The 15,206-nt window shown below is 41.0% G+C and overlaps 1 protein-coding gene and 1 long non-coding RNA gene across 8 annotated transcripts in view; one reads left to right on the forward strand and one right to left on the reverse strand.

The window, feature by feature from the left end:
- RGS20 (regulator of G protein signaling 20) overlaps nt 1-15,206 on the reverse strand; it is an 81,535-nt gene that overhangs the window by 1,077 nt on the left and 65,252 nt on the right. For 5 of the 7 annotated variants that reach the window (XM_026011430.2, XM_026011439.2, XM_072734722.1 and 2 more), the window contains 2 exons: nt 11,362-11,445; nt 4,850-5,084 (listed from right to left, as the gene is read on the reverse strand). In XM_026011430.2, coding sequence (XP_025867215.2) covers nt 4,850-5,084; nt 11,362-11,445 — 319 coding nt within the window. The remainder of the gene's footprint in view (nt 1-4,849; nt 5,085-11,361; nt 11,446-15,206) is intronic. The other 2 variants (XM_072734720.1, XM_072734724.1) reach the window with 1 other exon arrangement.
- On the forward strand, nt 650-6,193 carry LOC140595199 (uncharacterized). Its single transcript, XR_011996665.1, has 2 exons — nt 650-1,078; nt 2,764-6,193. It is a non-coding gene; the product is annotated as an uncharacterized lncRNA (long non-coding RNA).

Here is a 15,206-nt window from a genome sequence, read left to right on the forward strand (position 1 = left end):
TTTCAAGTGACTGTACCGTGTCCTTTGGGAATAAAAGGGTGGGTGCACAGACTCACCCCTTGCTAATTTCCTAACATCAGGGCTTAACACATGGAGACCCCAGGCTGTCGCCAGCTAGAGCACAGTCGCAGATTTCTGGGAACGAGTGTCACGCTGGCTGGTGAATCGAAGCTAACTCGAGCACCGTGGAACGGTTAACAGCACAGGGCCTGTGTTTCAATCCCAGCTACATCACTACTTAGCTGTGGGGCCTTAGGCAAAGTAAATTTAGCCCCGACGAACTCCTTCCTAAAGGGGAGAATGATGATGATAGTGGTGGGGATTTAATGAGAAATTATTTCAAGTATACAATGGAATATTCCTCAGCCATTAGAAACGACAAATACCATTTGCTTCAATGTGGATGGACCTGGAGGGTATTATGCTGAGTGAAGTAAGTCAATCGGAGAAGGACAAACAGTGTATGTTCTCATTCATTTGGGGAATATAAATAATAGTGAAAGGGAATAGAAGGGAAGGGAGAAGAAATGGGTAGGAAATATCAGAAAGGGAGACAGAACATGAAGACTCCTAACTCTGGGAAACGAACTAGGGGTGGTGGAAGGGGAGGAGGGCGGGGGGTAGGGGTGAATGGATGACGGGTACTGAGGGGGGCACTTGACGGGATGAGCACTGGGTGTTATTCTGTATGTTGGCAAATTGAACACCAATAAAAAATGAATTTGTTATTAAAAAAAGAATAAGTCCTTAGGAGATGTTGGCTCTTCTTTCTCTGATGTTTTGCTCATCCTAGAAAAGCCTGTCTCACAGACCAGAGGAGGCTACTGGGCTTCGACTTTCTCCATAGGACACCAGACAAACAAGAGTACAGGCTGTAGAGACGAACTCGCACCTTAGCGGGACCATCTCTGCACCAGGAGGCCGGGATAGTTCTAATGCTATACGATGCACATGCTGCTCTTTAGTAGAAAACTGAAAATAGGACTAGCTAAATCATTAAATTTTGACTTCAGTGATCTGTCTTTCCAGATGCATATATCTACTCTCCTCCCGGAAAGCCCCTGGTACCCACCCACAGGTAACTCAATGTGGTTGACCTTGAACAACATGGGTTTGAATTGCGTGGGTCCCCTCACAGTGGATTTTTTGGGATAAATACAGTAGAGTACTGTAAGTGCATTTTCCTCTTAGCATTTCTGAGTAACGTTTTCTGTATCTTTACTGTAAGAATACAGGAGATAGTACAAAGCACGTGCTAATCGACTGTTTATGCTGTCGGAAGGCTTCTGGTCAACAGTAGGCTATTAGTAGTTATGTTTTCGGGGAGTCAAAATTATACGTAGATTATTGACTACGGAGTCAGCGCCCCTAACCCTGTGTTGTTCAAGGGCCAACTTCACGTGGATTCAGTGGATTGCCAGCATCTCCGAATCTCTTTTTTTGTATAGCTTGCGAAGGAAGAAAACTTTTTCCATCCAATTCCAAGTCCCTCTCATCCCTCATTTTCCCTCTGGCTCTGTATTCAAAGCCTCCAGGAACCTGCCTCTTTAACACCTCTCAAATCTGTCTACCTCATGCCTCTTCCCTGCCAACACCCTTGGGGAAATCCATTTCCTGCTGGATTTGTTCACTGGCTTCCTAACTGGTCTCCCGTCTCGAGTGCCTTACACCACTGTTTGGCCAGAGGGCCCTTCCTTCCTTGGGCTCGCTCTTCCTTCCTTCCTCCCTCCCTCCCTTCCTTCTTCCTTTTTTTTTATTTTTAAGATTCTATTTATTTATTTGAGCACAAGCAAGGAGAGCGGCAGGCAGAGGGAGAAGGAGACTCCCCGCTGAGCAGGGAGCTGAATGAACTATCAGGGCTCGATCCCAGGACCTTGGGATCATGACTTGAGCTACAGACAGACACTTAACTGATAGATCCACCTAGGTGCCCCTGGAGGACTCTTTCTATGGTACAAACTCCATTCTGACACTGCAGCTTCAGAGCTGGCACTGACTTGTCCAAGTGCTCAGGATAAGCCCAAAGTTTAAATTTAGGAGGCCTTTATGCTCTGCTTCCACCAATTTCCCCTGGTCTACCTTACTATTCCACTCAAGAATGTAAAGATTTGGAATTCCACTTGAAACTTAAAGAAAGAAGGTGCTAGGGTGGCACAGTCACTTGAGCATCCAGTTCGTGGTCGGCTGGCCTTGTGATCTCAGGATCATGAGATGGAACCCCACCTCACGCTGTGCGCTCAGCAGGGAGTCTGCTCTAGACTTTCTCTCCCTCTCCCTCCGGCCCTGCCCCTGCTCCCCACTCACTCATGCTATCCCTCGAATAAATCAGTAAATCTTAAAAAAGGCAAGCAAGCAAGCTAGGACTAGCTTGTCTTTGTTCCCTCCATCTAGAATAACCTTTCCCTGACTTCTCCTTCAGGTCCTGGATTAGCTGTCACTCCCCCATCCATCCGGAGAAGCCTCCCACAACTACCCAGAGGGAGGTGGAGTTCCCTCCTTTGCTGCCCTCCCCCCCAGCTTATTCCTGGGGCAGCACTCAGCCAAGCAATCCCTTTGTGGAAGCTTCTTGAGGATTAAGTGCCCCGTGCTGAGGTGCTGAGGGACATTGCTCCTGCCAAAGGAGAGACTTGCTACTTATCATTGGCTAGAAGGATGAGATCTTCTGCTCTTGTTAGGGAATTCGATGGAGATACTCTAGAAATCATTAACATCTTAGTTTACAAACAGCTAAGGCACAAATGGAATTTTTTTCATTCTCTCCAGCCTCCACATGAGCATCCCTGTCCGTCTGCTCAGGATGAGAGAATGAACACAGAGGGTTGCTTCATGAAGAGGCCATGTCGAGTGTCACCACTGTGCCAGGTGCTATGGTGAGTGGGGCTTTGCACCTGTCCTCCCTTTAATCCTCCCAGACAGGAAAATGGCCATGGCCCATTGTACATATGAGGCAGTGGAGCTCCCAGAGAGGTTCAGATATACTGAAGGTAATTTAGCTGTTAAATGAGAGAAGAAGGGTTCAAACCCAAGTGAATCTGACCCCCAAATCTAAGCTCTTAAAAATGTCAAGCTTTTACACTTTAAGTAATACATGCTTACATTTGGGCAGCAAGAGTCATCTTTTTATATCCTTTTGGCTTCACACATTTGCTAAGAAATTTTTGGGTATATGATGCTTATCTCAAAAATCTTGTCTCAAAAAATAAGAAGGAAAATCACGACAAAATAAGAACATGTAGAAGCCTTAAAGGACAAAAATTCTCTTGCTTTTATGAATCCAAAATGGAAATGATATTCTGAACTCTATATTCATACATCTGTCACTGAGTATCTCCAACTTAAAAACACAAACTTAAGTAAGCAAAGTTGAGCCCTGTGGTCTTTCTCCCAGGCTCGACCCCCATCCTGTCTGCCCAATTTCCACGAATCACACCACTGTCTGATGTGCCCTGACATATGGGAGTCTTTCCAGACGCTGGGATCCCCCTCAAATCAAAGCCCACTGCTCAGGTTTCTCCCCAGCTGGCTCGTCAGGCCTCGTGATGTCCTCTTTCCACTACGGAATGAACCTGCTAACTGTTCTCTGCCTCTTGTGTCTTCCTCCTAATCCATTCTGCAGCCACACTGGTCTTTTGGAAATCTAAATTTGATGATGCTTCCAGGCTAAAATCCGAGGGCTTCCCAAGATAACAATTAGAACAGGCCAGCATGGCCCCCAACCCCTTGATGCTCTTGGGCCATCCCCTTTTCTGAACTGTCCTCCAGCTGCCTGCCAGCAACCTCAGTAGCTTGGTAAACGTGCTACATTCCAGCATTCCAGACTGTGGACATTTTCACATCATGGGACTGCATGCTTTTACCCTTGGCACATCTAGTCCTTTCCTCTGGGATGTTTTCATCCCGCTGGGTTGCTGGTGATTTCCTTTTCATATCCTTGGTTCGTGCACGGCCTCTTCTAGTACGTCTTCCTTCTTCCTGCCCCACCCTCTATTGATGGCTCACTCCGCCAGCTCCTTGGTCACACCACAGGCTCCACACCTGTCTGCCCCACTGACTATGAGCTCCCTGACAGGGGAGGCCCTGTTTGATTGACTATATTCTCAGAGGCACATAGGAGGACATAATGGCTGATTTTACAATTAGAGCTATAAAGTACTCGATGTTGAGATAACCCTGACCCTGTAGATTTACATTTGAAGGAACAGCAACTGAGCGATGGCAGATGGTAGCTTACTGATGTCCCTCATCTGACAGTTTCTCTGCTCTAAGAGAAGGATACCCTAGGGAAAACCTTCATATCATATTAGCCATGCTATTTTTTTTTTCAGATTTTATTTATTTGAGAGAGAGAGAGCATGAGCAGGGGGAAGCACTGGCGGGGAAGCAGACTCCCCGCTGAACAGGGAGCTCAATCAATCCCAGGACCCTGAGATCATGACCTGAGTTGCAGGCAGATGCTTAATGGACTAAGCCACCCAGACGCACCAGCAATGCTATTTCTATTGAAATAAAAATACCTGTAAAAAATATTGGTGCTCAGAACAAAAAGATAATTTTATTTAAATAAATTCTTATAGGGTATAATGTTTTTAAACAGTATTTACAATAAAATGCACAGACTACCCCTTCTGGAGAATCTGGTGAAAGTCATAAATAGTTTCTCCAGAAAGATGCACAAAAGTTATCACAGAGTTCACGGGGCACTGAGAGCCTGCCTGTGGGACCACGGTCAAAGGCATCCAAATACTATGAGTGTGGGTGGAGTCGTCTCTACCTTATAGTAGCTGTCACTGTGCCATGTGACCCAATGCTGGTGGGGTTCATTTTACCCATGGCCATGGCAGGTACGTACCTCTTTAGGAGAAAGAATAGAAATATAGTCTTCATAGATGGTCCTTGCTTTTTCCTCAATGATGGTTTTATTAGCTTCTTTTTTCAATTCCTCACACGCCATCCAGAAAAGCATATTTTCTTCACTAAATTCTGTTCGGAGGAATTCCCGGAAAGCATTCCTTCCCGCTGGAGTGAGCATTACCTTGTCAAATGACTGAGACCAGGCGTTGACTTCCTCCAGAGTGGGGCTTGGGCTTAATGGGGACAGAAAGAAAGGGGCAAGAGGAAGCTATGTTATTGGTAGTTGCTTTACTTTGAATTTCCTCACTATAAACATCCCCTTTTCCCCTCTGAGAATGAAAATGTGCACCTAGGCCCTTTTAGGAAAGGAAAGAGCTGTGCTCATTTCCTTGTGCCTTTGGCAAAAAACACACGAGTATGATACTTTTAAATCATTTAGCTGGAGTGTGTGGTTACTGCCCAAATGCTTGCAGACCAGTCACTAGAATAACTGCTGAGAACACTCTTGTTTAGATCTTAGGAGTCCTAGTGAAGTTTTAAAATTGTAACAGTGAAGTAAAATCCTAGGAGCATCTCACCAAAACTTCCCTGTCATCCGCGACAGACCTCAGCACACTACCTTCCAGCACAGCAGTGGGGCTATATATCTCTTTAGTGGTTTTTAACATGTGAAAGAGAATTTTAAGGAGAAAGGGAAAAGAACATGTAATATAAATGCAAGTTATAAAGGACGATAACAAACACACACTATAAACTCAGCATTCCCCTTGAGAACCAGGCTGCCACCACCAGCCGCACCTACCTTGGCATCATATGGCCACAACCTGTTCTCCTGCCTTCCCCACCCTGAGGGAACTGCTGTGCTTGATTTTGGACTCGCCCTGGTTTAGTTTATTTTTACTTATATTTTAATTATATTGAGGCCAGAAAACATAGCCTGTTTAGCAGTGATAATTATTAAATAATTTCTTTCCTGGGAATGGAACCTGGTGCAACCACTCTGGAAAACAATAGGGAGGTTCCTCAGAAAGCTGAAAATAGAGTCACTCTATGACCCAGGAATTTCACTATTGGGTATTTATCCCAAAGATACAAAGGTAGTGATCCGAAGGGGCACATGCACCCCAATGTTTATAGCAGCAACGTCCACAATAGCCAAAGTATGGAAAGAACCCAGATGTCCATTGACCGATGAATGGATAAAGAAGATGTGGTATGTGTATACAATGGACTACTACTCGGCCATCAAAAAAAAAAAAAAAGAAATATTGCCATTTGCAACGACGTGGATGGAACTAGAGGGTATTATGCTAAGTGAAATAAATCAATCAGAGAAAGACAATTATATGATCTCATTCTTATGTCAAATTTAAGAAAACAGAAGATCATAGGGAAAAATAAACAAGAGGAAATAAGAGAGGGACACAAAACCATAATAGACTCTTCTTAATCATAGGAAACAAATTGAGGGTCATTGGACCAGAGGGGGGGTGGAGGGACAGGGTAACTGGGTGATGGGCATTAAGGAGGGCATGTGATATACTGAGCACTAGGTGTTATATAAGACTAATGAATGACTGACCTTTACCTCTGAAACCAAGAATACGTTATATGTTAATTAACTGAATTTAAATAATTTCTTTCCTCCTAGCTTTCTTTTCATAGTTTTAATGTAAATACGTATCTCTGAAGACTATATTCTTCAGTGGTTTTTTTTTCCCCCTTCACTTTATAAAAATGGCTGATCACCATGTTGTCTTTGGCCAATTGCTTTTGTCACCCAACACTGAGTGTCTAAGATTCACGAATCCACATTGCTGAAGGTGGCCAGAGTTTCTGAGCAGGATTTATCTTTCACTTTCTATTCTTGTACTGTCCTCTTCTGGTCTGGTGTTCCTGTTGAATTGATTTCTTACACATTTGGGTAGTTATACAAGACCCGTACAACCTTGGAATGATTTATTGCAGAACTGTTTTGTGGAACTAACCTGTAAAACCAGTTGGACTCGTGTTTATTTTGTAGGAGGGTGTTATGAGTTGAATTAGGTCTCCTAAAAGAAGATATGTTGACATCTTAACTCTAGTACTTCAGGAAGTGACTGTATTTGGAAATAGAGTCTTTGTAGATTTAGCTAAGATGAAGTGATTAACGGGAGCCCTAAACCAGTAGGATGGGCGTTCTTTTGTTTATTTTTTTTTTAAGATTTTATTTATTTATTCACGACAGACACAGAGAGAAAGAGAGGCAGAGAGAGAAGCAGGCTCCTGCATGGAGCCTGACGTGGGACTGGATCCCGGGTCTCCAGGATTACACCCCTGGCCCAAGGTGGCGCTAAACCGCTGGGCCACCCGGGCTGCCCAAGGACTGGCGTTCTTATACAAAGGGGAATCAGGACGTTGAGACAGTCACACACAGGGGAAAGATGGCCATGTGATTGGTATGATGCATCTACAAGCCAAGGGATGCCAAGGATTGCTGGCAACCACCAGAGAAGCTAGAAGAGACAAGGAAGGGGTCTCCCCTAGAGCCATCAGAGGGCATGGCCCTGCTGACACTCTGATTTTGGACCTCTGGCCTCAGAAAAATAACATTAAAGCATAAAGAAAAAAGGAATCTCATGTGCCATTTGCCCAGTTTCCCCAAGGTGACATCTTGCAGAACTATAGTACAACTTCACAGTCCTCCTGGACACTTCTGATGGTTGAATTGTACTCATTTATTTTTGTGATCCCATCTTTAATTGGTTTAAACATTTCAGAGACCATTATTTTATATTTTATTACAGATAACTCTAATATCTGAAGTCCTTTGGGCACTAAATCCAAGTGTTGATTCTACTGTCACTTGTGTGTTGTGTCCTTTTAGTTTTCGTTTAGGTTCTGGTTGGTCTTAATCTTTAGAAAACTAAGAGTCAAAATTGGGAATATTTTCTTTCCTCCAGAGAGGTTGTGTGTTGGCTTCTTCTGAGATCTAGGAGGTGTTACTGACCCAGGACTACTTAGGCTTCTTTCATAAATCAGGGCATAATCTGGGATCTCAGTTTCAACATCTTGTCCTCACCCTACCTTGTACTTGTTCTTTGAAAAAATCCTTTCAACTCTGCTTAGCTGTCATTACTCAGGATTTTGCTTATTTTTTATTTGGTTTGGTTTTTCAGTTGCTTTGTCATTTTCCTTACTCTCCAGGAGCCCAGCAATGCAAAAACTTCAAAATAATGCAAAATCTATTGTTCTGCATTGGGAAGGCCCTCTGATTATCTACTCTGCCACAGTGCCAAAAGTTCTGTATTTAGTTTTGAGGAGTACAGGATGTATACCCCAAAATTTGATATGTAGCTACTTGTCCTAGTTATATTAAGGTCATAGAAAAAAACACACTCACATATACAGAGGTTCACAGTGTTAATTCAATGTCCTTTTCTTGAAATGTATCTTGAAGATGGATTATAATGACCCAGCAGTGAAGTATAAATGAAAGGCTCAAGACCAGAAAAAGTAGGTTATAGAGAGGAGTCAGCAGACCAAAAAAGAAAAAAAAAAAGATATTCAAACAATTGTTTCAAGTTAGTTTCAAAATTAGATTCACTGTATACATGGATCATCCCATTTCAGTACAACTGTGGGTAAATAAATAGAAAATTCCTTTGAAGATATATATTTCTATTTATATAAAACATTGATGGTAGTTCTATCTGGAGACTGGGATGAGGTCTAGAACAAAAGGAAGACTGAATTTTTACTGAAAACCTTTTGTAGTGTTTGGGTTTTGTAGTGTTTTTATAGCGGGTAGACTTTTCATCATGCAAAAAACTATTGTGTACGAAAACAAAGTATCTTTCATAACTAGGAAAAATAGTTTTGAAAGAAAATGTTTAAAAGATGTTGAAAAGATAATTTAAAAATAAAAATAATAACTTCGAGTAACCTGCATAAAAATCTTGGATTTTTTTCAGAGAGGTGTGGCTGAGTATGCTAAGTCATGTTCCTTAAGGGACACCTGGTGGGTGGCTCAGTGGTTGAGCCTCTGCCTTGGGCTCAGGGCATGATCCCGGGGTCACTGGATCAAGTCCCACATCGGGCTCCCAGCAAGGAGCCTGCTTCTCCCTCTGCCTTTCTCTCTCTCTGTGTCTCTCATGGATAAATACATAAAATCTTAAAAAAAATTATGTTCCTTAAATATGAAGATTCAGAAGATACTTTTTTTTACTCCTGTCAGTTTAAGAAATATAAAAGGATGATTCTGAAAAACTTAAAAGCAATTGGTAGTACATTTTTTTTTAAAATAAGAAAGAGCAGAGGTGCCTGGCTGGCTCAGTCGGTAGACTTCCAATTAAGGAAGTAATTAGTCAGTATTACATGAGATAATATGCTAGAAGATTAAACTTACCAGTTATCATCAAAATAACTGACACAATGTCATTGGATTCTAATTCCTCATTTAATGAGACTGCTATGGGGCCAGAATCCAATATAATGGTATTTTTAGGAAACATACAAAATATTACAAAAATTAAGAACAAATAGACAGGCAAAGATATATGAGGCAAATGCAAATAAGAATAATATTAATATCTAAGTAGAATTAGAAACAAAAGACATGAAGTTGGATAAAGAGTCATTTCATATTCTTGAATTTGAGAACAAATAATGGCCAACACATGTCGAATGCTTGCCAGGCTCATGACAGTAGCCACAATAAACTGTTATTGTTCCCATTTTCACACCCAAGGAAACCGAGGCAGAGTGTGGCTTCTCAGCAAAGTGCCCAAGGTCACACTGGCAGGATGGCTAGAGTCAGGCCTAGATGAAGCATTCTCGTTCCAGATAGAAGAGCCTCAAAGTTTTGGTACAGAATACAACATACCAGTATATGTAAGATAAAAGCCATTTTTAAAAAAGCTTATTTTTTTAGTAAGCTCTACACCCAACATGGGGCTTGTACTCATAACCCTGAGATCATGAGTCGCATGCTCTTCCAACTGAGCCAGCCAGCGCCTTAAGATAAAAGCTATTTTTAAAAAGATTTTTATTTTTAAATTTTATTTATTTGAGAGAGAGAGTGAGAGAGAGCAAGAGTGCGGGGGAGAAGCAGAGGGAGAGGGAGAAGCAGACTCCCTGCTGAGCAGGGAGCCCAATGGGGACTTGATCCCAGGACCTTGAGTTTATGACTTGAACCGAAGGCAGACGCTTAACCAACTGAGCCACCCAGGTGCCCTGATCAAAGCCATTTTTAAACAAACTCATAAATTGTGGAATATTTTTAAAAAGTTTTTATTTTTTTAGATATCTCTACACCCAACATGAGGCTTGAACTCATAACCTCAAGATCAAGAGTCTCATATTCCTCAAACTGAGCATGCCAGGCGTACCAAATTGTGGAAGATTTTATTTTTTTATTTTTTTTAATTTTTATTTATTTATGATAGTCACAGAGAGAGAGAGAGAGGCTGAGACATAGGCAGAGGGAGAAGCAGGTTCCATGCACCGGGAGCCCGACGTGGGATTCGATCCCAGGTCTCCAGGATCGCGCCCTGGGCCAAAGGCAGGTGCCAAACCGCTGAGCCACCCAGGGATCCCAAATTGTGGAAGATTTTAATACGCTTCCCAGACTTTGAAAAATCTGGGTAAGGGTAAGTAAGTTAAAAGAATGAAAAAAACAAAACAAACCAAAAAAAAAAACCACTTAAGTAACCATTTAGGCTACTTGTTTTTTCCCCCTCAAAAATAAGCAATTTAATACAAGACCTATTTGAACAATGCTTTTAGGAGACTTGTCCAGTATCTGTAATTATATAGGTATAATACCAAGAAAAGGTATTAGAATAGGTAAGTGAAAGTAAGTCAACTGATAATACAGGAACAAAACGAGATAGTTTTAAAATCTGATATTATGGAAAGTAGTGTGCTTTCTTCCTAACAATTTTTCAAAATATTTAAATTAAGACAATACTACATTAGAGCATAAATTTATAGTTAAGAAGAAAAATGGACTTTTAAAACTTTCCTGAAAACCAAACATGTGTGTTTCACTACTGTGTTTTATTCTATTTTATTTTTTTAAAGGTTTTATTTATTTATTTATTTATGAGAGACAGAGAGGCGCAGAGACACAGGCAGAGGGAGAAGCAGGTCCCATGCAGGGAGCCTGATGTAGGACTCGATCCCCGGTCTCCAGGATGAGGCCCTGGGCTGAAGGCGGCGCTAAACCACTGAGCCACTGGGGCTGCCCCTGTGTTTTATTTTTAAAAGTCTATCATATGAAAATAGGATAACGTCATGTTTTGTTAAGAAGCATCAGTTAATATTTGTGATTAGCAGGGATGAAATTAATAATGGAACTAAATTTTCTCCCTGTCACACAATGAACTCTGCAGAGTGCAAATGTGCTACATTATGATCTGATATCATTAAACTGCAGTTAAGCAACTGTGTGTTACGGTGCCAAAAAAATCACAATGATAAGGCTGGCATTTCTGTCAATTTAGTGAGCTAAACAATAATGAGATTTACCTTTCTTCACAGGATGGAAGGTCTTCTTGTCTGAGTTCATGGGAGGGCCTCCTGGGTCTCTGTTCTTGGTTTCTAACAGTAAGACTGCATGAAACAAGACATTTATGTATCAATTGAGATCATTATGTGTCAGGAAATATGTTAAAGGGAACTCCAGATTACCAAGAAATACCAAGTATTTCTCTCTTTTCTTGAAAAAAATTGGCCCTGATTTTCTTAAGAAAACCAAAAGTTGGGCATCTGCATGACTCAGTCAGTTAAGCATCTGCCTTTGGCTCAGGTCAAGATCCCAGGGTCCTGGGATTGAGCCCCACATCAGGCTCCCTGCTCAGCAGGGAGTCTGCTTCTCCCTCTCCCTCTGCCCCTCATTCATGCTCATGTATTCTTTCTCAAATAAATAAATAAAAAGTCTTAAACCAAAACCAAATGTATGATGCCAAAGTATTAGCAAAACAATTATAATATTGTGGTCTACACTAATTGAGGGAGAGTTTACATTTAGAATAATACTTATTTTCATAAAAACATCTGTTAGAAAAATATAAAAAGGTCAGGGGTCAGGTTATCAGGAATGTTTGAGGTTTTCATTTCATTTCTACACCTTGAAAAAAAATGTACATTCTCTAGTCAAAATGTATTTGTGTTTCCAGTCAAAATAGAGGTCTTAGATATTTCTAGGCACATATGCAAAAATGTTATGAGAAAACCGGGAAAGCATACAATCAAAATTTATGCCTTTCAGGAGACTTTAAATTTCCTTATGTGCATCTTACACATCTCTTTAGAAATTTATTCCAAGTGTTTCTGTTGTTATTGCAAATGCAGTTTTCATCTCATCTCTTAACTGGTTCCTATTTGTACATATTAAGGCTATTACTTTTTTAATAGCTTTATTGAACCATCATTTACTTATTTATTTTCTTCTTAAAGATTTTATTTATTTGAGAGAGAAAGAGAGAGAGAGAGAGAGATGAGATGAGTGGGGGAGGGACAGAGAGAGAGAAGAAGTGGAGCCCCCACTGAGTAGGGAGCCTGACACAGGGCTTGATCCCAGGACCCTGAGATCATGACCTGAGCTGAAGGCAGATGCTTAACCAAATGAGCCACCCCGGTGCCCCCAGAAAATCATTTATACATCATGAAGTTACCTGTTTAAAATGTACAATCTAGTGGCTTGTAGCATAATCACGAGGTTGTACAACCATCACTATGACCTAACTTCAGAACGTTTTCATCACTCCAAAAGGAAGACCCACGGAGCAGCCCCTCCTCATTACCCCCTATATCCTGCGTCCTCCGGCCCCGGACACCTGCTGATCTGCTTCCTGTCTCTACAGATGTGCCTCTTCTGAATGATACAGCACGTGGCCTTTGGCGGCTACCTTCTCTCACCTGGCAAATGGTTTTTAAAGTTCATTCATGTTGTAGTGGGTAGCAGTACTTCATTCCTCTTTGCAGCTTAATAACATTCCACCGCATGGATATGTGCCGATTTGTTATCCATCCACTGGTTGATGAACATTTAGGTTATCTGCACTTTTTTGCTATTATAAATAATTCCACTGTGCACGGTCATGTACAGGTTTTTTGTGTGGATGTTTGTTTTTATGTCTCTTGGGCAGACACTTAGGAATGGAAGTGCTTTCCTGTGATAACTCTGTTTTCAACATTTTGAGGAAGTCGCAAATTGTTTTCCAAAGCAGCTATGCCATTTTACACTCCTACCAGCAATGCTGGAGAGACTATTTCTCCACCTCCTTGTCAACACTTCCTAGTATCTTTTTTATTCTTATTGACTCAGGGGGTATGAGGTGGTGGTACCTCATGATGGTTTTGACTTGCATTTTGCTAATGGCTAAGGAGATTATTTTTTCATGTATTATTACCTATTTGTAGGTCTTTTTTGGAGACGCGTTCTACACTCTTGCCTACTTTTATCATCTTTTTATTTTCCAAATATGTTTTTCTTAAAAAGAAAAGATTTATCTATTTATTTTAGAAAAGGAGGCAGGGGCAGAGGGAGAGAGAGAGAATCTCAAGCAGAGTCCTTTGCTGAGTGCAGAGCTCAATGCAGGGCTCGATCTCATGACCCAGGAGATCCTGACTTGAGCCGAAATCAAGAATCGAATGCTCAACTGACTGAACCCCTCTTTTGCCTACTTTTAAATTGGTTCATCCTTTTATTTTTGAATTGTGAGAGTTCTTTACATTCTGAAGGCTATTCTTTTTTACACTAATTCTGTATCTTTCTTCGTACTGAATTCTTTGGTGTTTGCTCTGGTTTAGCCACAATTCTCTGGGGATTTCCAGGTGTCCTCTCATATCTTCTGCAGATAGGGAGAGTCTTACTACGTCTCCTCTGATTCTTAGGCCGCAGGTTGTTTTTTCTTGTCCAAACACATCAACTGATACCTGATAAGATACAATGTTAAAGAGAAGGGGAGAGCATAGACATCCTTGCTTTGTTCTTGCTTTTAGTTCCCCATTAATTTCAAAATGGATTTTTATTATTGGTTGAGTTTGCTTTATCTGACTATTGCTACTGCTCTTTTGTATTCCTTTTATTATATCTTTCCTTTGCACTCTTTCCATCATTTTATAAGAGTAATTCAGCCTATTTTTAGCACATTTGCTTTATGGATTTTCGGTAAGTGTGTGTGTGTGTGTGTGTGTGTGCGTGCAGCTCTGTTTTTCGTTAATGCGGTCATTAGAAATGCAGGAACTCTTCTGACTTGTTGCTTTCATGATGCCAGTTTCAGTAAATAATGGTTTCTTAAAACAAAAACAAACAAGAGACATCTGGGTGGTGTTCGTGCTGCAGGAGCATTAATTCTGCTTAACTTCTTAGGCTTCTTTTGTAAGCAGAAAACATTAGTACACAATGGGTATGAAAAATCAGAGAGAAAAATAAAGGATGAATTTGACACAAGATTTCTAAGAGAACTGGAAGTTACATTGTGAATTAAATAATACAACCTTTATTTAGCTTTGACATTTTTTCCATATCTCATTATTTAAAGTAGGAATATTTCTTAATGAGTTCTTAAAAAAAGTGAAAAATAGATTTTGTGTCATTTTCAACCTGATTTGTTATTGTTACAGTAGAAGAAAACTCCTAGAAGCTAAAATAGCTGTTCACCATGTTTAAGAGCTATTCAGTAAAAGAAGTCCCATGGCTAGATATATTTTAGTAAATTTTAAAAAAGATTTATCTTTTATTTATTTATTCATGAGCAACACACAGAGAGCAGCAGAGACACAGGCAGAGGGAGAAGCAGGCTCCATGCAGGGAGCCCGATGCAGGACTCCATCCCAGGACCATGGGATCATGACTGAGCCAAAGGCAGATGCTCAACCACTGAGCCACCCAGGTGCCCCTGTTTTAGTAAATTTTTGAGTTATAAAGAGGAAAAAATTCTTCAATCTTCTAACAAGGAAAAAGAAGTTTATTTTTAAGAAATCAAGTATCTGCATGACTTCTTTGATAAAATGAAATGCCAGAAGGCCATGAAGCAGAATTTTGAGAAAGATAATACAAGGGCTTAGAAAACATACTTCCTTTTAATTTTCTTAAAAATTGGCTTTACTAGGGGGGCACCTGGGTGGCTCAGTTGGTTAAGCATCTGACTTTGGCTTGGGCCATAATCTTGGGGGTCCTGGGATCGAGCCTGGCATCGGGCTCCAAGTCAGGCTCCCTGCTTGGTGGAGGATCTGCTTTTCCCTCTCTCTCTGCCTCTTCCCCTGACTCCTGCTGTTTTTCTTCTCTCTCTCTCAAGTATATAAATAAAATTAAAAAAAAAAAACCCACTCTAGTAGGTATTATCAACATGGAAAAATCTCAAAAG

Source organism: Vulpes vulpes, chromosome 13 (assembly GCF_048418805.1).
Source record: "Vulpes vulpes isolate BD-2025 chromosome 13, VulVul3, whole genome shotgun sequence".
NCBI lineage: Eukaryota > Metazoa > Chordata > Mammalia > Carnivora > Canidae > Vulpes > Vulpes vulpes.